Source organism: Crotalus tigris, unplaced genomic scaffold (assembly GCF_016545835.1).
Source record: "Crotalus tigris isolate CLP2741 ecotype Arizona unplaced genomic scaffold, ASM1654583v1 scf7180000019405.536791, whole genome shotgun sequence".
NCBI lineage: Eukaryota > Metazoa > Chordata > Lepidosauria > Squamata > Viperidae > Crotalus > Crotalus tigris.
In genome coordinates, this window is record NW_024097522.1 from 254,777 (window position 1) to 281,167 (window position 26,391).

Below are 26,391 nucleotides of genomic sequence, written 5' to 3' on the forward strand. Positions count from 1 at the left end.
TCACCCGAACACGCCCACCAACTTTGACAGGGCAAGCCAATATAAATAAAAAGCAAACCTCCTCTCCTTTCTAACACTGATGATGTTACCTAGTTGGGTCATGAAATGTCTGGAAACGAACAACCAAGCTCAGAGAGCACCAAGGACCCCCACAGTCCCCCTCCTCTTCCCCTCTGCACACCCCACTCCCTTCTAGAAATGATGATGTTACCTAGTTGGGTCATCAAACGTCTGCAGGAAAACCGCCCAGCTCAGAGAGCATCAATCAAGGACCCCACAGGACTCCTCCTCCCGCTCTCTACAAACCTCATTCCTTCTAGCACTGATGACACTACCTAGTTGGGTCATGAAACGTCTGCAGCAAAAGCACCCAGCTCAGAGAGCAACCAAGGACCCCACAGTCCATTTCCTCCTCCTCCTCCTCCCCCTCCCTGCTAGCACTGATGATGTTACCTAGATGGGTCATGAAACATCTGCAAGGAAACTACGCAGCTCAGAGAGCACCAAGGACCCCACAGGACTCCTCCTCCTCCTCCTCCTCCTCTCCACAAACCTCATTCCTTCTAGTACTGATGACACTACCTAGTTGGGTCATGAAACGTCTGCAGCAAAAGCACCCAGCTCAGAGAGCACCAAGGACCCCCACACTCCTCCTCCTCCTCTTCCCCTCTGCATACCCCACTCCCTTCTAGCACTGATGATGTTACTTAGTTGGGTCATGAAATGTCTGCAAATGAACAACCAAGCTCGGAGAGCACCAAGGACCCCAGAGTTCAGCCCTGCGTTCCAAATATTTCTTCTGTCAGTAGTGTGAGATGAGCATGCTAAATGCATCAAGAGCAGAACACCCTTCTACTATAAACAATCAAAAAGGGACCACCAAAGAATAACAGAGTTGGAAAGGGACCTTGGAGGTCTTCTAGTCCAACCCCCCCGATCAAGCAGGAAACCCTATACCAGTGGTGGCGAACCTATGGCACGCGTGCCAGAGGCGGCACTGGAAGCCCTCTCTGTGGGCACACGCGCCATGCCCCAGAGATGGCAACTGTCCTCTTCAACCAGCCGCCCGCTGAGGTCCCATGTGGCCGGATGCATCCCAGCATCCATGCACTCGCTGGCCTCTGTGTGCGGGGGCTGATGGTGTCAGGCAGCAGCCGCCCTGGCCCCTGCCTCGCGTCGCCCTGCGACAATGTCACCCCCGCCCTGCCTCGCCTCAGCCTGCAGGATGAGTCTCCTGCCCACCGCCCCACCCGCCAGAGACCCCGTGGATCTCCCCCAACCCTGCCCGGCCCCCACAGGTGTCCCTCCCCAGGAGCAACATTGAGCTGGCCATGCTCACCCTGGCCACACCCACCCATCAGACATGACCATCGTAGCCACACCCGGTGGGCCACGCCCACCCGGCGATACAGAAGTGGGATTTGAGTTGCAGTTTGAGCACTCTGTCTCTAAAAGGTTCACCATCACTGCCCTAGACCAGTAGTGGCAAACTTATGGCATGGGTGCCAGAGGCGGCACTCAGAGCCCTCTCTGTGGGCACACACGCCGTCGCCCCAATCCTAGGCCTTCAGCTGGGTTTTATAAAAGCTTTTTGCTTTAGGCCTCCACCGCCGTGTGCAAAAAAAAAAAAAAAAAGTTAAATCAATCAGTCAATTTCAACTTCTCGTGGGAAAAAAAAGTTCTTGCAAAGTTGGAATTGATTGATTGAACTTTTTAGTCCCACCCAGTCTGCCGTGACCACCGCAGCCACGCCCACCCAATGGGCCACACCCAACCAATGGGCCACGCCACCCAATGGGTCACACCCACCCGGCACTCGACAATGCATAAGTGGATTTTGGGTTGCAGTTTGGGCACTCGGTCTCTAAAAGGTTCGCCATCAGTGCTCTAGACCCTTTCAGACCAAGGGTTGTCCAATCTCTTTTTTTAAAAAAACGAGCACACACGACGTCTGGAGACAAGTCGGTCCACTGGTTAATTGTTCTCACCCGTCAGGAAATTTCTCCTGACCCTTGAAAGGGCTGCGAGTAAAGAGCAGGAAGCTGTTACCTTGCAAGTAATCCGCCAGGTCTCCACCATTGCAATACTGTGTGAAAGAGAAAGAAGAAGGACTACTATCAGCGTGGACGATGGCGATAAGCTTAGCCTATTTGCCCTAAACCCCCCTCTGCCCATCACATCATTTCTAAATCTCATATAATGTTGTTATGGTTTTAACTGCCCAGAGAGTCCCTCTCTGAGGGAGGTGGGAGGTTCCAAAATGGGACAAATAAAATCCAAATAAAATACACAGCCGCTTGGAACACCCAAAGCACACAGACTGCTTTCCTGGCTCGTCTAAAAAGCTCTTTTCTTTTGATTTCATTTTCAGAATGGACTTGCACTGTTTCTCAACCTTGACCATTTTAAGGCATGTGGACTTCAACTCCCAGAATTCCACAGCCAGCAATGCTGGCTGTGGAATTCTGGGAGTTGAAGTCCACATGCCTTAAAATGGTCAAGGTTGAGAAACACTGGACTAAGGGGAGGGATCTTCTGCTTGTTACTGGCACTGCACACTACATGAAGGTGTAATCTTAAATAGAAACCATGGTTCTAATCCCAGGCGTAAGGGCAAAATGACAGAGACTCTGGAAATTTAAAAAACAAAACAAAACAATGGGACCCTTGCGTGTCATGGGGTGACCGAAAGGACACGCGTGGTGGCTTCTCCAGGCTAGGGGGCTGCAGCGTTACATCCCGTAGTTGATGGTTTCACAAATCCAGGAAAAAGAGAAGCTTTCGCCAATGGAAACACTGCATGCATTTTCATATATATATATTTTCACGATTATTCACACTACTGCAGATATAGTGTTGAGAGAACGATAAATATTTTGATGCTTTTATTTAATGGAACTCGCTGAATGCTGAATGTTTAATAGTGGAGAGAAATCAGCAGCCCGCTTTTTAATTAGAAGTCAGTTGGGCAAGGGAGAGAGGGGGAGACAAAGGGAGAGAGAGAGAGGGAGAGAGAGAGGGGGAGGGAGGGAGAGAGGGAGGGAGAGAGAGGGAGAGGAGGGAGGGAGAGAGAGAGGGAGAGAGAGAGGGAGGGAGAGAGAGAGAGAGGGGAGAGGGAGGGAAAGAGAGGGAGAGAGAGGGAGAGAGGGAGGGAGGGAGAGAGGGAGAGAGAGGGAGAGGGAGGGAGAGAGAGAGAGGGAGAGGAGGGAGAGGGGAGGGAGAGAGAGAGGGAGAGAGGGAGAGAGGGAGGGAGAGGGAGGGAGAGAGGGAGGGAGGGAGAGAGAGGGAGAGATGTAACTGAGCGACAGCTAAAAACTGTATTTATCGCTTTCTCCTTTCCAAAGAGGAGCGCTTTTGAAGCCTTAAGTGGGACTTAAAAAGCGTTCCTCTTTGGAAAGGGGAAAGAAAAAAAAAGACAGAAAAACAGGGGAAAAAGTGTTGAAAGAAAAATCTTCATCCCGGTTCATCCAAGCCGGGGATAAACAACATGGCGACTGCTTTAGAAAGAAGGTTGCAGTTTATTGAAGAGCCAGACCGAAAGATGGTTCTGGCAGGAAAGAGGAAAGAAGGGCTGAGCACATGTGGGGAGTAGGTTTTTATACCTTCTGGAGCCTTTTGTTTGGAATAGTTTCCTGCTCCTGTTTTAAGCTTTGTATTTCCTGTGTCACGTATTCTGACCTGAGTCTGGGGGTGCCTTTCTGGTATTCTTGATGGTGGTAGGTTATTCCTATTATGTCCCAAAGGTCCTATCCTGCTTCCCTGGTGCTGGGGCTAATGACTCTTAAGAGTTTGGGTGAGGTATGCAGATTTTAGGTGTCTTTGTCTTCTTGATCTCCTAGCTGGGGCCTTTCTGATGGTTTACATCTGCATTTGTACAGAGCTGGCTTCAGCTTGGGACAGAGAGACTTGGGGGCAGGGTTGGTTTCTGCTTTTAAAATCCTTTTGAGGAAATATATTTTTCTGCTCTTTTAAAATTTCCTTCTTTGGGGGGGGGCTGACTTCCCACAACAGCAAGCAACTAAAAAGAAGGTGTAAGGCTTATTTTAGGCGTGGAGACTAGCTAGTTGGTCCAAGCCCCTTGACGAGGACTTCTAAGCCTGAAATAATCGCAGATAGTGGGAATAATCCTGGAAAAATATTGGGTACCGCCTAGTCGTTTTTCTCCCAACTAGCTAACGTCCACACCCCAAAAACAAACCCAATGCCTTTCTTTGTGCCTGGTCCATCTGAAGGCATCCAACCATCATCACCTGTATATATATACACGCAATTTTTCCACGCACTGCACTTGCAGCAGCTCAGTTGGGCGAGACTGGTGACGAGCTTAAAAAAGAGCCATCTTCTCCGAGCGCTGAAATTTAACAAGGCTACCTACCTCGTGGTCAGACTTTTTTTAAAAAAGGAGCACCACAATTAAAACCTGATTATTTCTTCCTCGGTTATTCGACCTCTGGAGTTGCTCTTTCTCAGCTACTGCTAGTTGGGACCCCTACCCCTTATTTCTTTTTAAACACACACACCATATACTATATACCCAGAGAGCACCAAGGACCCCACAGAAGAAATGTGAGCACACATATATATACATACATACATACATACATACATACATACATACATACACATAGATACATTTAAAGTCAATCAGATAAAAATAAAGAGCTCTGGGATATAAGGTAAAAGGCTTTTTTTTATTAATCAGAGCCCTTTGCTCTGATGATGTTAATAGTTTGGTAACGAAAGCTCAGCAATTAATAAAAAAAGCCTTTTACCTTATATCCCAGAGCTCTTTATTTTTATCTGATTGACTTTAAATGTCCATACCTGGGATTCCAATATTCAAAATTATCAAAGACACATAGATACGTAGATACAGGCAGGCAAACACACACACACACACACACTTCTTCTGTGGGGTCCTTGGTGCTCTCTGGGTTGTTTTCTTGCAGACATTTCATTACCAGGCTAAATAATCTCATCAATGCTAGGAGGGGGGGAGGGGGGGTTGCTCTCAGTTTACGTACAAGTGGCTTTGTCTGTGTTGGTGGTTCTTTGAGGAGTCTGTGGTTTATTGGATTGTTTATCTAAGCTGATATTTCCTTAATATTCCTTGGTATTGTTTATCTGAGTTGGTAATTCCTTAACTGGAGTGTTGTTTTAAGGACCGGTTGTGGGTCTAGTATGAATAGAATAGCATAGCAGAGTTGGAAAGGGACCTTGGAGGTCATCTAGTCCAACCCCCCTGCTCAGGCAGGAAACTGTATACCATTTCAGACAAATGGTTGTCCAGTCTCTTCTTAAAAACCTCCAGTGTTGGAGCATTCACCGCTTCTGGAGGCAGGTTGTTCCACGGGTTAATTGTTCTAACTGTCAGGAAGTTTCTCCTTAGTTCTAGGTTGCTTCTCTCTTTGGTTAGTTTCCATCTGTTGCTTCTTGTCCTGCCTCCAGGCGCTTTGGAAAATAGCTTGACTCCCTCTTATTTAATCTTGCTGTTAATTTCTGCTTCTCTGGGTATGGATTGCTGGAAGTGGTGTTTTGGTCTAAGTCAGTGGTTCTCAACCTTTCTAATGCCGTGACCCCATAATACAGTTCCCCATGTTGTGGTGACCCCCAAGTGGGTATGGCCACCAATAAGAGGGAGTAGGACAGCTAGGGAAAAGGGAAAAAAATGGCAGACAGCGTGGTTTGGCAACCTCCGTGAAATGGTCGTTCGACCCCAAATGGGGTCCCGACCCACAGGTTGAGAACCACTGGTCTAAGTAAACAATGTTTAATGTAAAAATACCCTAATCAAGGAACCAGCAATAACACTCCCACTAACACTGACAGGACGAGCTGTTTGTAATATAAACAGGCAGCAACCCCCCCCCCTTTCTAGCACTGATGATGTTACCTAGCTGGGTAATGAAATGTCTGCAAGAAAACAACCAAGTTCAGAGAGCATCAAAGACCCCACAGTTCAACCCTGAATATTCTCTTTTATTGGTAACACATTTCCTTGGCTGTTCTGTGTTTTGCAAGGCAATGTATGAGTGAATAAAAAAGAGGACTTTTAACAACTACTTCTATAAGTATAGACCAGGGGTAGGCAGCCTTGGCTCTTTTATGACTTGTGGACTTCAACTCCCAGAATTCCTGAGCCAGCCATGTTGAGGGAAAAGGGAGAAGTTTCCATGCTGAGCCATGTTGTCTCAGGAATTCTGGGAGTTGAAGTCCACGAGTCATGAAGGGGCCATAGTTCTCCCATGCTGGCTCAGGAATTCCTGGAATTGAAGTCCACAGGTCATGAAGGGGCCATAGTTCCCCCATGCTGGCTCAGGAATTCTGGGAATTGAAGTCCACGAGTCATGAGGGGGCCAAAGTTTCCCCCATGCTGGCTCAGGAATTCTGGGAATTGAAGTCCATGAGTTATGAAGGGGGCCATAGTTCCCCCATGCTGGCTCAGGAATTCTGGGAGTTGGAAGTCCACAAGTCATAAAAGAGCCAAAGTTGCCTACCCCTGGTATAGACCATCAAATATTAACCCATGCATATTATAGCATAAATCACATAACATTGTGCACCGGAATCCAAAACCTGTGGATCAAAAATATTTTGGGGTGGATTTTCATTGGTAGCGTACACATCTATTAATTTTAGAACAGTTCAGGGGAAACCATAGATGGGGTTTGGGGGAGGCTGGGCGGGGGGGGGGAGACTTCAGGATAAGAAGAGGAGAAATAACTCAAATTCAGCCACAAAAAAATCCAAATCGTAAATATACACACCTCCATTACGAGAAAGACAGAATTGGGCATTTCCTGAAAGAAAAAAGAAAAAAAAAAGAAACATCTCATTCAACAAGAATAATGGAAGCTTTCTTACAATAAATACTATAATTCCTTTTCACCCACCTGCCACTGATCTATATTGGGAGATATTTATGGCGCGACCCCAAAAAAGGCAGAAATTTATTCTTCTGAGGTACCAAATTCAATTTTGAAATTGGCACGCTGCTTAGCTTTCAAATAAAGCTTTTAAAAAAAAGACAGGCACAGACAGACACGGATGCAAAGTTTGCATTACAAACCATCAAAGGAACAATTATAATTGGACACAATATTACATCTGGCAGGACTGTGCACATCTAACAATCAATCAATCAGAATAGCGCTGGAAGGGACCTTGGAGGTCTTCTAGTCCAGCCCCCCCCCCGCTCAAGCAGGAGACCCTATTCCATTTCAAACAAATGGTGCTTTGGAGTAACCGATTTTATACCAATTTTTTTTACAAGTCTGTAACCAAAGTGCATTTTCCCCCGGTGACTGTGCTACAATTGTAGTGGCCACTTACGCAACTCCAGGAAAAGACATAGTTGCTTTAAGAAGTTGCAGACAGGTGCTCTGCAACAACTCCCCCCCCCCCATAGACACACACATGATTAGAAGCACATTTTTTTTTTTTTTGGCTTTGAATCCAAAGTTTTGTATGGGAGAAGATTCAGTTCAGCTCATCTATATTCTAGTCCAGTGGTTCTCAACCTGTGGGTCGGGACCCCATTTGGGATCGAACGACCATTTCACGGGGGTCGCCAAACAACGCAGTCCGCCATTTTTTCCCCCTTTTCCTTAGCTGTGCTACTCCCTTTTATTCTGTTGGCTTTTGAAAGCCAATAGAATAGACTCTCTTGAATAGAGTCTAATTCTATTGGCTTTCCAAAGCCAATGGGAATTGTCCAGGCTGTCTCTGCCCTGCTGAGCCTGCCAAAAGTCCCCTTCTGCAAATGGTGCTGCACCAGTTGAGTAGTCCTCGACTTACGACTGGTTGAGTAGTCCTCGACTTATGACCGGTTGGGGGGGGGGGAGGTCGCAGCATTAAAAAGGTTGAGAACCACTGGTCTAAGTGCTATTGCTTGGGGAGGGAGGGAGGAAGGGAGCAAAGAAGACAGACAAGAAGGAAGGAAGGAAGGAAGGAAGGAAGGAAGGAAGGAAGGAAGGAAGGAAGGAAGGAAGGAAGGAAGGAAGGAAGGAAGGAAGGAAGGAAGCTGGGGTGGCGCAGTGGTGAGAAGGCCGTATTGCAGGCTGGGTCTGCCCACAGCCAGGAAATTCGATCCTGACCGGTTCGAGATCCTCGACCGACTCAACCTTCCGTCCTTCCGAGGTGAGTCAAATGAGGATCCAGATTGTTGGGGGACAGATGCCGACTCTATAAACGGCTTAGAGAGGGCTGCGAAGCACTGTGAAGCGGTATGTAAGTCTAAGTCAGCGGTTCTCAACCCCATTTGGGGTCGATCGACCATTTCACGGGGGTCACCAAACAAGGCTGTCCGCCATTTTTCCCCCTTTTCTTTAGCTGTGCTACTCCTGCGAGGAGCCCAACGGGTGCCTTACCTCCCTTGGGCTGGGCCAGCTGGTGGCCCAGCCGGTGGTCGCCCTGCGCCGTCGCTGCCCCTTGCCAGCTACGCCTCGGCCGGCGCAGGGGGCAGCACCACGCATGTGCAGTGCTCCCGGGCAGGGAAAGTCCTCGACTTACGACCGGTTGGGTAGTCCTCGACTTACGACCGGTTGGGTAGTCCTCGACTTACGACCGGTTGGAAGGTCGCGGCATTAAAAAGGTTGAGAACCACTGGTCTAAGTGCTATTGCTGCAGTTGTTAAAGTGAATCACTGCAGTTCTTAAGCTGGTAATACACTTGTTCAGTGAATCTGGCTTCCCCTGTGGAGTTTGCTCGTCAGAAGGTCACAAAAAGGGGGGTCATGTGACCCCCATGGGACACGGTAACTGTCATAAATACATGCCAGTTGCCAAGCCTCCGAACTTGGATCATGTGACCACAAGGACACTGTGACAGCCGTTAGGCGTGAGGAACGATCCTAAGTCACTTTTTTCTCCCTCGTTGCAACTTGGGTTTGGCTAGTCTAAAGAAAAGAAGAAACTGGGGGTGACATGATAGCAGTCTTCCAGTATCTGGGGGGCTGCCACAAGGCCGGGGGAGGTGGGTGGTCAAGCTATTCTCCAAAGCACCAGAAGGCAGGACGAGAAGCAACGGATGGAAACTGATCAAAGAGAGAAGCAACCTGGAATTAAGGAGAAACTTCCTGACAGGGAGGACAATTAACCAGTGGAACAGCTTGCCACCAGAAATCGTGGGTGCTCCATCATTGTTTGTTTGTTTGTTTATTTATTTATTTATGAGACTTATATACCGCTTTAAGTGCAAGCACTCTCTAAGCGGTGTACACCAGTAAGCAATGTATATATATATATATATTTACATTGCCCCCAACAATCTGGGTCCTCATTTTACCTACCCCGGAAGGATGGAGGGCTGAGTCAACCTTGAGCCAGTGAGATTTGAACCGCTGACCTGCTGAACACAGTCAGCGAAAGTGGCCTGCAGTACTGCACTCTAACTGCTGCGCCACCTCGGCTCATAAAAACCTCATTGGAGGTTTTTAAGAAGAGACTGGACAGTCACTTGTCTGAAATGGTATAGATCAGTGGTGGTGAACCTATGTCACGCGTTCAAGAGGTGGCACTCGGAGCCCTCTCTGTGGGCACGCGCGCCATGCCCCGGAGATGGCAACCGTCCCTCTTCAACCAGCTGCCCGCTAACTCGCTGAGGTCCCACATGGCTGGATGCATCCCTGCACCCATGCGCTCGCTGGCCTCTGTGTGCGGGGGCCGATGGTGTCAGGCAGCAGCCAGCCCGGCCCCTGCCTCACCTTGCCCTGTGACAATGGCACCCCCGCCCTGCCTCACCTTGCCTTGCCTCACCCCGCAGGACAAGCCTCCTGCCCACCGCCCCACCTGCCAGAGACCCCCTGGATCTCCCCCAACGTTGCCCGGCCCCCAAAGGCGTCCCTCCCCACGAGCAACATCGAGGTGATCACGCCTACCTTGGACACACCCACCCAGTCTGCCATGACCACAGCCACGCCCACCCAGTGGGCCATGTCCACCTGGCACCCGGCAATAAATAAGTGGGTTTTGGGTTGCAGTTTGGGCACTCGGTCTCTAAAAGGTTCACCATCATTGGTATAGATTCTCCTGCTTGAGCAGGGGCTGGACTAGAAGACCTCCAAGGTCCCTTCCAGCTCTATTCTATTCTACTTCAAGTGGTCACTAAATGAATTCAAAACCCACCCGGGGCCTTGCGAGGTCAGGTGGCTGTTATGAACGATCACCTGCCTCCCGGTTACTCATTGATAAAGAGTAAACTGCCCTGGGAAAACTGCAAGGACAGCCTTCAGCCCTCTCGACTGGCAACTGAGGCTCCCTCCGGAAGGACACAACTCTTAACCTAACTGGAACCCCGCCTGGGGGTTGTCTGCCCGGAAAAAAACACACCCTTTGGTCACTGAACTGCAGATCAGGACCTCGCTTTGCAAACACAGCTGTCTGACTTGGTGTCCTCGTTATGTCCTATCCTGAATTTCATCACCATCATTTTAGCCGCTGCAGGATAAAGGCCTCTTCTGCCTGTTGGTCCTGAGCTGCCAACTAGGAATGGAATGGAATATTCCTGGCTCTCTCCTGCCCTTCCTGCTTCCTGCAGAGACGCAGCAAAGGGAGGAGCCCCACCCAATAAGCTTGTCAGCTCGTTGGAGAACAGGGTGAGGCCACTCTTTTTTACACACACACAGAGAGAGAGAGAGAGAGAGAGGGAGGGAGGGAGGGAGGGAGGGAGGGAGGGAGGAAGAGAGAGAGAGAGAGAGAGAGAGAGAGAGAGAGAGAGAAGGGAAGCGCAAGTGCCTCTCTCTGTCTCTCTCCCTGCAAATGGCAGAGGAGGCTGGCCGACCTGAGCCCTACCATTCCCGACACTGATTAATATGTTCTAACTGCCAGGAAATTTCATCTTGGTTTTAGGTTGCTTCTCTCCTTGTTGAAATTGATCCATCTTGTTTTAGGTCTCTTTCGTGGATGCTTTTGATCAAGCGGGATCCGTTCTATGACTAGAGATAGACCTCGACTTTCGGCCGCAATTGAAGCCAACATTTCTCTTATTCAGTGTGACATTTGCTAAATGCGTTTTTGCCCCATTTTATGATGTTCCTTGCCCTAGCTGTTGAGTTAATCCCCACCATTGTTCCAATACTAAGGCGGTTGTGAAGTGCAATCTGGCTTCCCCGTGGACTCTTGGCTTGTCAGGAGGTCCCCAAAGGGGATCAACCTGACCTTGGGACCCAGCAACGGTCATCTGTATGAACCAGTTGCCAAACATCTGGATTTTGATCACGTGACTGTGGGGGTGCTACAACAGACATAAGGGTGAAAAACGGTCTCTTTCTTCAGTGCTGTTGTCAATTTGAACGGTCACTGAACAAACTGTTGCAAGTTGAGGACCACCTGTATTCTATCCAGTCATAGGATGGGCTCAGAATTTATTGGGGGAAAAGGATGCTACTTAGTTTCACTGGATGCTTCACCAGGTACCTTGCAGATTTCTGGACCGCTGCCCTTCCCATTGGCCAGGCTGCTCCAGAGTGATGGTTTTACCACAGGTAGTCCTCCCAACCATTTATATTAGTGACTGTGCAAAGTTAGAACGGCGCTGGAAAAAAAACCCCGACTTATGACTGTTTTTCACACTTATGACCCGTTGCAGCATCCCCGTGGTCACGTGATCGAAAAATTCAGATGCTCAGCAACGGGTTCATACTTATGACGGTCGCTGTGGCCCGGGGTCACGTGACCCCCTTTTGCAACTTCTGACCAGCAAAATCAACGGGGAAGGCAGATTAATATTTATAGGTTACTTACATGTAAGGGTGTAGGTCTATGCATATGCTGTATGTAGTATGTTTAAATGTGTGTTATGTATGTGTGCACTTTGAGAGCAAGCAAGTAAATTTCAATTTTTAATGTGTGCCATTGTGCCCACAGTAAAAAATGACAAGGTTATCTGTCTGTCTGTCTGTCTGTCTATCTATCTAAGTTATTATCTATTTATCATTTGTATCTATCCATATCTGCCTGCCTGCCTGCCTATCTATCATCTGTCTATCTATCATCGATCTATCTATGTCTGTCTGTCTGTCATTTATCTATATATTATCAATCTCTATCTTTCTGTCTGACTGTCTATCATTTATCTATCATCGATCTCTGTCTTTCTTTCTGTCTGTCTACCTATCATTTGTCTATTTATCATCGATCTGTCTTTCTGCCTTTCTGCCTTTCGGTCTATCTATCTATCTATCTATCTATCTATCTATCTATCTATCATTTCTCTCTCTCTCTCTCTCCCTCCCTCCCTCCCTAACAACCATGTTACTAATTTAGCAACTGCAGTGATTCACTTAACAACTGTGGCAAGAAAGGTCGTCAAATGGAGGCAAAACTCACTGGACTGTCTTTATTGGCAACAGGAATGTGGGGCTCAGTTGTGGTCGTAAGTCAAGGATTAACTGGTTGTCTAAAGAATCTATGACCTATTCCAATGGTGGCGAACCTATGGCACGCGTGCCAGAGGTGGCACTCAGAGCCCTCTCTGTGGGCACACGCGCCATGCCCCGGAGATGGCAACCATCCCTCTTCAACCAGCCGCCCACTAACTCGGCATCCCGGCACGGCTGGTTTCCCTCTCCCTGTCCCATCCCTCCTGGCCTTGCATGCGCTCTTTTTCCCGGGCACGACCCACTGCATCGCCTCCTCAGCTGTCGGCTGGCCATCCAGCTCAGAGGCGGCTTCTCTGAACTGCTGGTGGTGGGCTGCGGAGCCCCAGAGTGTGCCGGTCGAGGGGCTGGCAGGCTGTGGCTGCTGACGGACATTGTCAGCCCCCATGCGCTGGCTGGCCTCTGTGTGCGGGGGCCGATGGTGTCAGGCAGTAGCCGCCCCGGCCCCCGTCTCACCTTGCCCTGCAACAATGGCATCCCTGCCCTGCCTTGCCTTGTCTCAGCCTGCAGGACGAGCCTCCTGCCCACAGCCCCACCTGCCAGAGACCCCCTGGATCTCCCCCAACCCTGCCTGGCCCCCACAGGCGTCCCTCCCCACGAGCAACATCGAGGTGACCATGCCTACCTTGGCCACACCCACCCAGTGCCATGACCACCACAGCCACCCAGTGGGCCCTGCCCACCTGGCACCTGATGATACATAAGTGGGTTTTGGGTTGCAGTTTGGGCACTCGGTCTCTAAAACAGCGGTTCTCCACCTGTGGGTCGGGACCCCATTTGGGATCAAACGACCATTTCACGGAGGTTGCCAAAAAAGGCTGTCCGCCATTTTTTCCCCCTTTTCTTTGGCCACGCCCCTGGCACTTGGTGATGTATAAGTGGTTGGGGGTCACCACAACATGGGGAACTGTATTATGGGGTCGCGGCATTAGAAAGGTTGAGAACCACTGCTCTAAAAGTTTCGCCACCACGGACCTATTCCGTTCTACGTAGCTAAATTATAGAGCTGCCTGCCGTTGGGCCGAAGCTTTCTCCCAAAATAAACCCTTCTCCCCCAACGGGAAACAGAAAGGGCCCAAATAACCACGCATAATCTAAATTATAAGGTCTAAAAGAAGAGAAAACACGCTTACGTAAGTGCTCTGAATAATACCCAGCCACTGCAGAGCCCGTTAGGAGAACACAAGCCCCGGAATTTCATTTCGAATGAGGCCTCTGGCTTTATTCTCCTTTATTAAAAAACAGACAAGACTCAGCAGAGAAAGGGAGGCAGGGAGGCCTCTGCAGGCTGCAGCTGAGGCCAGCAAAATGCATAGGCAGCTGACAAAAGAACAATTTACCATGCAGGGAGGTGGGGTGGGGGGGGTGGGGGGGGGGAAAGGATCAGTGGTTAATTCCGGAGTGAGTGTGATAGGAGTGAGTGTGATAGAAGGAATGTGGTGGCCCACCCTGGGATGTTGATGATGATGATGTTGGAAGGGATCTTGGAGGTCATCTAGTCCAGCCCCCTGCTCAGGCAGGAAACCCTATACCATTTCGGACAAATGGCTGTTCAGTCTCTTCTTAAAAACCTCCAATGTTGGAGCATTCACCACTTCTGGAGGCAGGTTGTTCATAATAATAATAAAGTCGGAAGGGACCTTGGAGGTCTTCTAGTCTGACCCCCTGCTCAGGCGGGAAACCCTATCCCATTTCAGACAAATGGTCGTCCAGCCTCTTCTTAAAAACATCCAGGGTTGGAGCATTCACTGCTTCTGGAGGCAGGTTGTTCCACGGGTTCATTGTTCTCACTGTCAGGAAGTTTCTCGTTAGTTCCAGGTTGCTTCTCTCCTTGATGGGTTTCCATCCGTTGCTTCTTGTCCTGCCTTCAGGCGCCTTGGAGAACAGCTTGACTCCCTCTTCTTTGGGGCAGCCCGAGATACTGGAAGACTGCTATCATGTCCCCTCTCGTCCTCCTCTTCATTAAACTAGACCAGTGATGGCGAACCTTTTAGAGACCGAGTGCCCAAACTGCAACCCAAAACCCACTTATGTATCGTCGGGTGCCGGGTGGGAGTGGCCCATTGGGTGGGCGTGGCTGTGGTGGTAATAGCAGACTGGGTGGGACTAAAAAGTTCAATCAATCAATTCCAACTTTGCAAGATCTTTTTTACTTCCCGCGAGAAGTTGAAATGGACTGATTGATAGAACCTTTTTTTTTTTTTTTTGCCCACGGCGGCGGAGGCCTAAAGCGAAAAGGTTTTATAAAACCCACCTGAAGGCCTAGGACTGGGGCAAGGGTGTGCGTGCCCACAGAGAGGGCTCTGAGTGCCGCCTCTGGCACCCAGGCCATAGGTCTGCCATCACTGAACTAGCCATACCCAATTCCTACAACTGTTCCTTATATGTTTTAGCCTCCAGACCTCTTATCATCTTTGTTGCTCTTCTCTGTACATGAGGCTCAAAAGGCCATCAGCTTTGGGAGGCCCAACCATCAGCTGCTCAGGACAGGAAGGGGCCAGTGAGAGCATGTAGCCCACTCAATTCCCTTTCCTGCATAGCCTGGCCCAGGCTGGAGCGTCCCCCGTAGTGACCGACAGTTTTATTATGTATTTATTTGTATCCTATCCGTATTATTTTTTAGAAACAACTCCTATCCAACATACAATTCTCTTCCTATTTTCCCCACAACAACAACCCTATGAGGTGGGTTAGGCTGAGAGGGAGTGACTGGCCTAAAGTCATCTGGTTGGCTTTCTTGCCTAGGGCGGGACTAGAACTCATCGTCTCCTGGGGATTGGCCCAAAGTCACTGAGCCCACTTTCATAGCTAAGGCAGGACTAGAACTCACAGTCTGATTTCTATCCCCCCTGCCCTAACCACTAGGCCAAGCGGGCTTTCTCTGCCTCCTGAACTGCCTGAAAAGTCCAAATAGTTGAAATCAAACTGAGAAAAAGAAAAAGAGTGAGGAGAAGAGAAAGGACAATCGCTTAAAAAGGAGCCAGCCGTGTGCTGCAGCTGCCAAAAAAGCCAACACAGTGCTGGGCTGCATTAACAGAGGGATAGAATCAAGATCACGTGAAGTATTAATACCACTTTATTAGGCCTTGGGAAGGCCACACTTGGAATACGGCATCCAGTTTTGGTCACCACGATGTAAAAAAGATGCTGAGACTCTAGAAAGAGTGCAGAGAAGAGCAACAAAGATGATTAGGAGACTGTAGACTAAAACATATAAGGAACATTTGCTGGAATTGGGTAAGTCTAGTTTAACGAAGAGAAGGATGAGGGGGGACATGATAGCAGTCTTCCAGTATCTCAAGGGCTGCCCCAAAGAAGAGGGAGTCAAGCTATTCTCCAAAGTGCCTGAAGGCAGGACAAGAAGCAACGGCTGGAAACTGATCAAGGAGAGAAGCAACTTAGAACTAAGGAGAAATTTCCTGACGGTTAGAACAATTAACCAGTGGAACAACCTGCCTCCAGAAGTGGTGAATGTTCCAACACTGGAAGTTTTTAAGAAGAGACTGGACAACCATTTGTCCAAAATGGTATAGGGTTTCCTGCCTGAGCAGGGGGTTGGACTAGGTGACTTCCAAGGTCCCTTCCAACTTTATTATTATTATTGTGGATCAAAGCACAGTCAGCCAGATGTTCAGACTGGATTTGGCATTTTGTCTACCTATCGAGTCCTTACCCAGGACCTGGGATAGGCAGATGTGGATGTTTGATGGTATTACAGATATCATTGCAGGATGGAAGCAGTTCCTAGTAAGGCCGCCTTTTGCAATTGACTAATGGTGAATTTGTCAATGCCGATGATGGTGTTCAAGTGGTGCTCCAGTTGTTTTGGGATTGCAAAATAATACTGATAATAATACTAATAATAATATTAATAATAATATAACTCAAATCCAAGCCTTAGGCAGGCCTAGGCTTCAAAGCTAAAGAAGCCTAACAGGGAAGTGAAGATCTCCACATCAAAAAAGACCTGGAGTTGTACAGCAGCACCAGCCCTCCCACACAGATGTCCTCATGATGCCATGCATGCTATATTTATTGTTACTATGGGGGCAGCAGTGAAAGCTTTGAAAGGGAGCCAATGGAATTTAAAAAAAAAAAAAACCCACACACTCTGGAGGAGGATGCCTGTAACCTGACTGGTAACTCAGTGGAGACGATAAAACGAAAGAGCCCCAGTTAGTCTAAGAAAGCAAAATAAAGCCCGAGGTAGCAAGAATTAAGCTTTCAGGTAGTCCTTGACTTATAACCACAGTTGGGAGGAAAATTTCCACTGCTAAGCAAGGCGGAGGTTAAGCGAGCCGTGCCCGACTTCGCGAACTTCTTCGCTACGGTTGTTAAGTGGATCACTGCAGTTGTAAATTGAATCGCGCGGCGTCATGCCAATCTAGGTTTTCCCCGTTGATTTTCCTCGTTGGAAGCCAGCTGGGAAGGTTGTAAACGGCGATGGCCTGATTCCAGGATGTTGCAATCAGATCACATCAGAATAGAGCTGGAAGGGACCTCGGAGGTCTTCTAGTCCAACCCCCTGCTCAGGCAGGAGACCCTATACCAGGGGTAGGCAACCTTGGCTCTTTTATGAGTCATGGACTTCAACTCCCAGAATTCCTGAGCCAGCCATGCTGAGGGGAAAGGGAGAGGTTTCCAAGCTGAGCCATGCTGGCTCAGGAATTCTGGGAGTTGAAGTCCATGAGTCATGAAGAAGCCAAAGTTCCCCCATGCTGGCTCAGGAAGTCTGGGAGTTGAAGTTCACTAGTCATCAAGGGGCTCTGGTTGCCCTGTGATGGCTGAGGAATTCTGGGAGTTGAAGTCCGCAAGTCATGAAGGGGCCATAGTTCCCCCATGCTGACTCAGGAATTCTGGGAGTTGAAGTCCACAAGTCATGAAGGGGGCCATAGTTCCCTCATGCTGGCTGAGGAATTCTGGGAATTGAAGTCCACGAGTCATAAAAGAGCCAAGGTTGCCTACCCCTGCTCTAGACCATTTCTGACAGATGGATGTCCAATCTCTTCTTAAAACCTCCAATGATGGAGCACCCACCGCTTCTGGAGGCAGGTTGTTCCACTGGTTAATTGTCCCCATTGTTAGGAAGTTTCTCCTTAGTTCCAGGTTGCTTCTGTCCTTGATCAGTTTCCATCCCTTGCTTCTTGTCCTGCCTTCTGGTGCTTTGGAGAATAGGCTGACCCCCTCTTCTTTGGGCACCCCTCAAATATTGGACGGCTGCTGTCATGCCCCCCCCCCAGTTCCTTCTTTTCTCTAGACTGGCCCTACCCAATTCCTGCAACTGTTCGTCGTATGTTTTAGTCTCCAGGCCTTTAATCATCCTAGTGCAGTGGTGGTGAACCTATGGCACGGATGCCAGAGGCGGCACTCGGAGCCCTCTCTGTGGGCACACGTGCCGTTGTCCCAGCCTCGCCTCCCCCCCCATGACCCCCTCCTCACCAGCAGCCCCCCTGGAGGAGAATTGCCCACGCAGAGCAGCGCAGCCAAGGACTTGGCAGCCAGGCAGCGTAGACAAGACTCTTCCCTCGCACCCCATCGTTGATGCTGCAGGGCGCAGGCAGAGGGCATGACCGCCATAGCGCTGCTGGGCTGCCTGGGCGATCTGCAGCGGGCCCTGGAGGCAGTGAGTGGACCTGTGGGCAGGCCGGGCAGGGGAGGGGGGGGGCAGAATGGGGGTGGAGCGGGGGCGGGGCCAGCTTTTGGGCACTCGGTCTCTAAAAGGTTCGCCATCACTTGTCCTAGTTGCTCTTCTTTGCACTTTATCCAAAGTCTCAAGATCTGTTTTGAAACGTGGGGACCAAAACCGGATGTGGGATGCCAGGTGTGGCCTTACTAAGGATGATCAAGGGCTGGGTTTTTTTTTATTTCAGCTGAATGGGATGGCTGAACTTTGCCTGTACCGTTTCCTGCTCAAGCCCGGGTTCCTTTCAGGTTAGCGACTTTACGGTTTTCCAAAAGAGGAACCGTCTTATGACCGACCCAATCTGCTCCCAGAGTTTGTTTCAGAGGCGCTTCCCCCACCCCCACCCCCACCAGCAGAACAGAGGAAACCCGCAGCAAATATTTAGCTAACACGGTTCTTAAATTTTTTTTTTTTTGAATCCAAAGGCTTGAGAATCGAGACATTAAAAAACATGTTGTTCTTGAAAGCAGCGGCATCTTTCACACTTTGCTTTGCCAAGGATTTTTTTAAAAAAATAAATAAATAAAAAGAACTACTGGGTGTATTTCTTGGCCCCAGCTAAATGCTACCCACAGATGGCTTCGTAGCCACCAAAAAATGCCTCAGTTGTGGACGCTTCAATAAATATGCCGAGATGATTGCCATATGGAGAGAGTTGATTACTGCTTGTTGGGAGGGCATATTTTATTTAATTATTTATTTATTCAATTTTATATCCCACCTTTATTACTTTGTAGGTTAAGTCCAACTGGTGAGCATACATGATGTTTCTCCTTCCTATTTTCTGCAGACAACAACCCTGGGAGGGGGGTTGGGCTGAGAGTGTGTGATGGGCCCAAAGTCACCCAGCTGGCTTTTACAGCTAGGGTGGGACTAGAACTCACAATCTCTTGGTGATTGGCCCAAAGTCACCCAGTTGGCTTTTACAGCTAGGGTGGGACTAGAACTCACAATCTCTTGGTGATTGGCCCAAAGTCACCCAGCCAGCTTTGACACTTAATACAGAACTAGAACTCGCAGTCTCCTAGTGACTGGCCCAAAGTCACCCAGCCAACTTTTACACTTAATGTAGAACTAGAACTCACAGTCTCCTAGTGATTGGCCCAAAGTCACCCAGCTGGCTTTTACAGCTAGGGTGGGACTAGAACTCACAATCTCTTGGTGATTGGCCCAAAGTCACCCAGCCAGCTTTGACACTTAATACAGAACTAGAACGCACAGTCTCCTAGTGATTGGCCCAAAGTCACCCAACCAAGCTTTTATACTTAATGCAGAACTAGAACTCACAGTCTCCTAGTGCAGCGCTTTCAACCTTTTCACCGATTGTACCACTTTTACAGCTAGGGTAGGACTAGAACTCACAATCTCTTGGTGATTGGCCCAAAGTCACCCAGCCAGCTTTGACACTTAATGCAGAACTAGAACTCGCAGTCTCCTAGTGACTGGCCCAAAGTCACCCAGCCAACTTTTACACTTAATGTAGAACTAGAATTCACAGTCTCCTAGTGATTGGCCCAAAGTCACCCAGCTGGCTTTTACAGCTAGGGTGGGACTAGAACTCACAATCTCTTGGTGATTGGCCCAAAGTCACCAAGCCAGCTTTGACACTTAATACAGAACTAGAACTCGCAGTCTCCTAGTGATTGGCCCAAAGTCACCCAACCAGCTTTTATACTTACTGTAGAACTAGAATTCACAGTCTCCTAGTGACTGGCCCAAAGTCACCCAGCCAACTTTTACACTTAATGTAGAACTAGAACTCACAGACTCCTAGTGCAGGGCTTTTCAATCTTTTCACCAATTGTACCACTTTTAGAATATGGCAACATTCGAGTACCACCAGTCACCCAACAAGGTGTCAAAAGCTTGATGACAAAAAAAAAAAAAAAGAAAAAAGTGATAAAGTACAGGTAGTCCTCAACTTACAACAGTTTGCTTGGTGACTGTTCAAAGTTACAACGGCACTGGAAAAAGTGACTTATGACCATTTTTCACACTCATGACCATTGCAGCATCCCCAGGGTCATGTGATTTATATTCGGATGCTTGGCAACCGATTCTTATTTATAATGGTCACATTGTTCCAGGGTCATGTGATCGTCTTTTGCAACTTTCTGACAAGCAAAGTTAGTGGGGAATCCAAATTCACTGAACCATGTTACTAATTTAATCTCTCTCCTTCTTTCTTTCTCTCCCTCTTTTTTTCTCTTTCCCTTTCTCACCGTCTCCCTTTCTTTTTCTCTCTCCCTGTCTCCCTTTCTCTCTCTCCTTCTCCCTCCTTCTTTCTCTCTCTCTCCCTGTCTCCCTCTTTCTCCCTCTCCTCTTTCTCTCTCCCTTTCTTTCTCTCTCCCTTTCTTTCTCCCTCCCTGTCTCTTTCTCTCTCCCTTTCTCTCCCTGTCTCCCTTTCTTTTTCTCTCTCTCTCCCTGTCTCCCTCCCTCTCTCCCCCTCTATTTCTCTTTCCCTCTTTCTCTCCCTCACTCTATTTCTCTCTCCCTCTCAAAGATCCTTAAAATCCTTAAAGTTATGCTTGGGCGGAAGACTTTTTCTTTTACAGATGGGGCGGGTGGGCCCGACATTCGCGGGCAGGCAGAACCCTGCCCACCGAACCGCCGCCTCCCCATCACCCTCCACGCCAGCCGGCTCCGTCGCCAGACCTCTCAGCTGACAAGCCCAGGAGTTTGGTGCTGCGATGGCCTCCCCTTCGCCCTCCGCACCGGCCAAAGCGTTGCCGGCCATTCCAGCTGACGGGCGCAGGTCCGGGGGTTGCCAGCTGACGGGCATAGGAGGTAGGCGCCGCGGTGGCCTCCCAGCCGCCTGCTTGTTCGGCTGGAGCAGTTGCCAGGGCTTGCATGGTCCCCAAGGGCCGCTGACGTGCTCCCCGTGTCAGTCTCCTAGTGATTGGCCCAAAGTCACCCAGACAGCTTTTAGACTTAATGCAGAACTAGAACTCGCAGTCTCCTAGTGATTGGCCCAAAGTCACCCAGCCAACTTTTACACTTAATGCAGAACTAGAATTCACAGTCTCCTAGTGATTGGTCCAAGGTCACTTAGTCAGTTTTACACCTAAGGCAAACTAGAACTCACCGTCTCCTGGTAATTGGCCCCAAATCAACAAGCTAGCTTTTACATCTAAGTCAGGACTAGATCTCTCCATCTGCTGGTTTCTAGCCTGGCACTGTAATCACTAGACCAGCGGTTCTCAACCTGTGGGTCAGGACCCCATTTGGGGTCGAACGACCATTTCACGGGGGTCGCCAAACAACGCAGTCCGCCATTTTTCCCCCCTTTTCCTTAGCTGTGCTACTCCCTTTTATTCTATTAGCTTTTGAAAGCCAATAGAAGAGACTCGTTGGGGGCAATGTAAATATATATATACATTGCTTACTGATGTACACCACTTAGAGAGTGCTTGCACTTAAAGCGGTATATAAGTCTCATAAATAAATAAATAAATAGATAGGAATTGTCCAGGCTGTCTCTGCCCTGCTGAGCCCGCCAAAAGTTCCATTCTGCAAACGGTGCTGCACCAGTTGAGTAGTCCTCGACTTACGACCGGTTGAGTAGTCCTTGACTTACGACCGGTTGGGAGGCGCGGCATTAAAAAGGTTGAGAACCACTGCACTAGACCAAACTTTCCACACTAATCTTGCATTGGTATGACACTAACTGGTTCACTGATTCAAAATTACAGAGGGCAACTTTTTTTCTCTCTTTTGCTTCCTGTTATTGTGGGGGCACCTCTAAAGAGGAGGGACAGAAACAAACCCAGGGCTGCTAGCAAAACCAGAATCTAGAACATCATCCCCATCCTATTTGGAATGTTTCAGGTTATTAAGAAGCGCTGTGTGCCTTTTTTATTTATTTATTTATTTATTTTTGCTGACTTTCCTTCCTTTATTAAAGCATAATTGCAGCCCAATTACTGCTTTCCCAGGATAAAAGCCCAAAAAAAAGGGGGGGGGGGAATGCTTACTGTTCCAAATTAAAACCTTGAAGGTTGTCCTCCCCCCCCCCCAAAATGAGTTCACTCTCACAATTTGTTTTGTTCATCTGAGGACAAAAGAACCCACCGTTGGTCAAGCTATCCAATGGGGTTTGGGTTAATTATTCTAGCAAGGACAACGGAACGCTTTGGGCGCAGTTGTAAAGAACTGTGAAGCGGTGTAGTATATTAACTCTAAGGCAGGGATCCCCAACCTGGGGGCCCCAACCCACTACCGGTATGTGGCCCGCTGGCCACAAAACACGCGTGCATGCACTCACCGCCACTCGCGCTAGCGCCGCCGCTACACAGACAGTATGCCGCATGGCGAATACGGGATGTCACGCGGCAAAAACAGGGCAGTACTAGCATCACGCGGGCATGAGCGACGCTGTTTGCGCACGCATGTCAAATGCTTCCCCCTCCTTTTCCCTCCAGTCCGTCAACTGAGAAGGTTGGAGACCTCTGGTCTAAGGCCGATTGCTATCAACTGATCTGAATATAAGTGGCGGTCGGCAAGAATGAAGCAGCCAATGGCTGAAATCCTGGCTCTGTGCATATAGCTCAAGGGATAGGCAACCTTGGCTCTTTTATGACTCGTGGACTTCAACTCCCAGAATTCCTGAGCCAGCCATGCTGAGGGGAAAGGGAGAGGTTTCCAAGCTGAGCCACGCTGGCTCAGGAATTCTGGGAGTTGAAGTCCACAAATCATGAAGGGGCCATAGTTCCCCCATGCTGGCTCAGGAATTCTGGGAGTTGAAGTCCACAAATCATGAAGGGGCCATAGTTCCCCCATGCTGGCTCAGGAATTCTGGGAGTTGAAGTCCATGAGTCAGAAAAGAGTCAAGGTTGCCTACCCCTGATATAGCTTAAAGAAGATGGGGCTGGCCTTTGGGGAGGGGTTACTTGCCCACAAAGGAAATAAGTAGGAGTCCTGGGACATGCCCCACCTTTTAGAAATGTGTTCAGAGGCTAACAGAGGGATCTGCCGTTCCAGACTATGACCTGGAAGCTGGTCGTGTAGCCAGCTCATCCACCAATGTTGGCGATACAGCAGGTACGAATGCAGATGGGACAACCGCAATGTCTCTTATACAGCTACTCTGGGTCCAGGTTACCTGAGGAACTGTCTTGCCACAGCGGGTTGGACCTGCCTCCACCTGTGCTACAGGCCCCTTTGGTCAAGGAATTCTGTTGGGGAGGTCCAGGAGAAGAGCCTTTTCTCCCGTAGTTCCTACCCTTTGGAACTTTGTGCCCCTTGATGAAAGCCGACTGGGTGACTTTGGGCCATTCACTAGGAGAGGGTGAGTTCTAGTCCCGCCTTAGGCACGAAAGCCGGCTGGGTGACTTTGGGCCAATCACCAGGAGACTGGGAGTTCTAGTCCCGCCTTAGGCACGAAAGCCGGCTGGGTGACTTTGTCCCAATCACCAGGAGACTGGGAGTTCTAGTCCTGCCTTAGGCACGAAAGCCGGCTGGGTGACTTTGGGCCAATCACCAGGAGACTGGGAGTTCTAGTCCCGCCTTAGGCACGAAAGCCGGCTGGGTGACTTTGTCCCAATCACCAGGAGACTGGGAGTTCTAGTCCTGCCTTAGGCACGAAAGCCGGCTGGGTGACTTTGGGCCAATCACCAGGAGACTGGAAGTTCTAGTCCCGCCTTAGGCACGAAAGCTGGGCGAGTGACTTTGGGCCATTCACCAGGAGACTGGGAGTTCTAGTCCCACCTTAGGCACGAAAGCCGGCTGGGTGACTTTGGGCCATTCACCAGGAGACTGGGAGTTCTAGTCCCGCCTTAGGCACGAAAGCCAGCTGGGTGACTTTGGGCCAATCACCAGGAGAGGGTGACTGGCCCAACTGCAAGACTCTTTCTCAATGCCTCTTTCAGGAAGTTGAAGCAAAGAACGGCAGGAGGCCTCCGAGGGACAAATAAGCGACTCTTGCTGACACAGCACACAAACGTGGGCCAAAAATCACACCGCTGAAATTCAGCCATCACAGCTCAGTTTTGATGACACAGTCACAACCCATGGAAAGTTTGGGAGTTGAGGGGGCAACGGGAATTACTGGCCTCCAGTGCCTGTTCCCACCCTTTTCAACGACAGGAAGAAAAACACACAATCAGCCATTCTGAACAAGCCTTTGTGCTCCCAACAGGAGACCTACCCAGCTGGAGATTACACATCTCGCTGACAAGTCGATTAATCCGCAGAGAGGCGTTTGAGGAAATCTCAATTTCTGCACAATTTTTTCCCCCTCCTTAATATCCAACCCACACATCCTCCTGGGCAAACTTCCTTGAAATCTGACTACTGACTGTCAGCAGGGGCGGCATGCAAAACAAAAACATCCATTCCCCTTAAAAAGCCAACTAGAAACGTAGGGGCACTTGAGAAAGTAGAGAAGCCATGTTTATAGTCTCCTTCTCTATTCCCTCTCCCATCCTTTCCGATTACTTCAGCATTTTATACCAATCTTTCCACAAAAAGCATTAGCCTAGTACAGGGGTAGGCAACCCTGGCTCTTTTATGGACCGTGGACTTCAATTCCCAGAAGTCCTGAGCCAGGAAGTTGAAGCCCACGAGTCATAAAAGAGCCAAGGTTGCCTACCCCTGGCCTAGTAGCACTTCTTCTTGTGCCATATCCATTATCGGACGTCGGCAATTATGTTGGCGATCCTGTTTTTATCAGCAGCTGCACGAAAAAGTGCGGCTGAATTTTGTCCAAACCAATCCCTTAGATTTTGAAGCCACGATGTTCTTCTTCTGCCTGGACCTCGTTTGCCTTCCGTCTTTCCCTGGAGGATTAAATGGGAGTAGGCTGTATTTTTCTGGGTGTCGCATCACATGTCCGAAATATTCTAATTTTCGTTTTTTAATTGTTTTGATGATTTCTCTTGGCTTTCCCAGGTGGCTTATCACCTCCTCATTTCTGATCTTATCAACCCAGCTTGTACGTAACAGCCGCCTGTAAATCCACGTTTCAAATGCTTCTAGTCCAGTGGTTCTCAACCTGTGGGTCGCGACCCCATTTGGGGTCGAACGACCATTTCAGAGGGTCGCCAAACAACGCAGTCCGCCATTTTTTCCCCCTTTTCCTTAGCTGTGCTACTCCCTTTTATTCTACTGGCTTTTGAAAGCCAATAGAATAGACTCTCTTGAATAGACTCTAATTCTATTGGCTTTCAAAAGCCAATAGGAATTGTCCAGGCTGTCTCTGCCCTGCTGAGCCCGCCAAAAGTCCCAGTCTGCAAAAGGTGCTGCAAGTTGTCTGCAGCGAAGGCGAGCTGTCTGGAAGTTTCCACCCCTCCCTGCTGAACAATTACTAAAAATGTAAGTAAAAGAGGGCCAGCGGTGGGAGGCCGGCGGGCGCAGGGAGGATTGCTGGCGCGTGTGGGGCCCGGCGGGTGCCTTACCTCCCTTGGGCTGGGCCAGCTGGTGGCCCAGTCGGTGGTCGGCCTGCACCATCTCTGCCACTTGCCAGCTACGCCTTGGCCAGCGCAGGGGGCAGCACCACGCATGCACAGCACTCCTGGGCAGGGAAAGTCCTCGACTTACGACCGGTTGGGGTCACAGCACTAAAAAGATTGAGAACCACTGTTCTAGTCTCTTCAGGTGGCCTTCTGTCAGAAACCAGATCTCTACTCCATAGAGCAGAATAGGAAAAATACAGCATCTGACAAGCCTGATTTTCAGTTTTAGGCTTATTTTGTGACTGCAGAAGACCTAGTATCACGGAGCCTTCTAAAAACAAAAAATTACTGAGTTGGTTGAAGAAATGGGCTAATCTGTTTTCAATGTTCTACACTACCCAGAGTGTTATGGAGGTAAGGTGGTCTTAGAAATTTGACAAACAAGGCCTCTGACAGCAGTGTTTCTCCACCTTAGCAACTCCTTCAGATGGGTGGACTTGAACTCCCAGAATTCCCTAGCCAGCAAGGCTGGCTAGGGAATTCTGGGAGTTCAAGTCCACCCCCTCTTGAAGTTGCCAGGGTTGAGAAAACACGGCTCTCTACAGTGTGACGTAACTAGGTTCATGTTGTGTAAACACAGCTGACTAGCAAAAAAGGGAGGCCAGCTTTGGCAGGTGTCCTGTTTTTAATCTTTTTAGCAGATCTGATACAATGGATGTTACGTGCAGCGGCTCAATCTTTCATGGGGGGTTTTTTTTTTTTTTTTGCTGTAACTTGCTCACAGATATTATCTTACGAAATGGCGTAAATCTCTGCAATGTCTACTTTGTAATTCAACACATTTCCCCACTCCATTCCATTATAGCACCTATGTAACAGGTTATTTGTCTGTCTGTCTGTCTATCTATCTACCTAATCTGTCTTCTATATCTGACTATTTA

The 26,391-nt window shown here is 49.0% G+C and overlaps 1 protein-coding gene across 2 annotated transcripts in view; it reads right to left on the reverse strand.

Annotated features, from left to right (window-relative positions):
* The window catches only part of ULK2 (unc-51 like autophagy activating kinase 2), a 168,171-nt gene that overhangs the window by 115,057 nt on the left and 26,723 nt on the right, over positions 1 to 26,391 (reverse strand). For both annotated transcript variants that reach the window (XR_005558995.1, XM_039362237.1), the window contains exons 4-5: positions 6,768 to 6,800; positions 2,050 to 2,086 (exon numbers count right to left, since the gene is read on the reverse strand). Coding sequence is in view for 1 of the 2 variants with exons in the window: in XM_039362237.1 (XP_039218171.1) it covers positions 2,050 to 2,086; positions 6,768 to 6,800 (70 nt within the window). In the remaining variant the exon portion in view is untranslated. The remainder of the gene's footprint in view (positions 1 to 2,049; positions 2,087 to 6,767; positions 6,801 to 26,391) is intronic.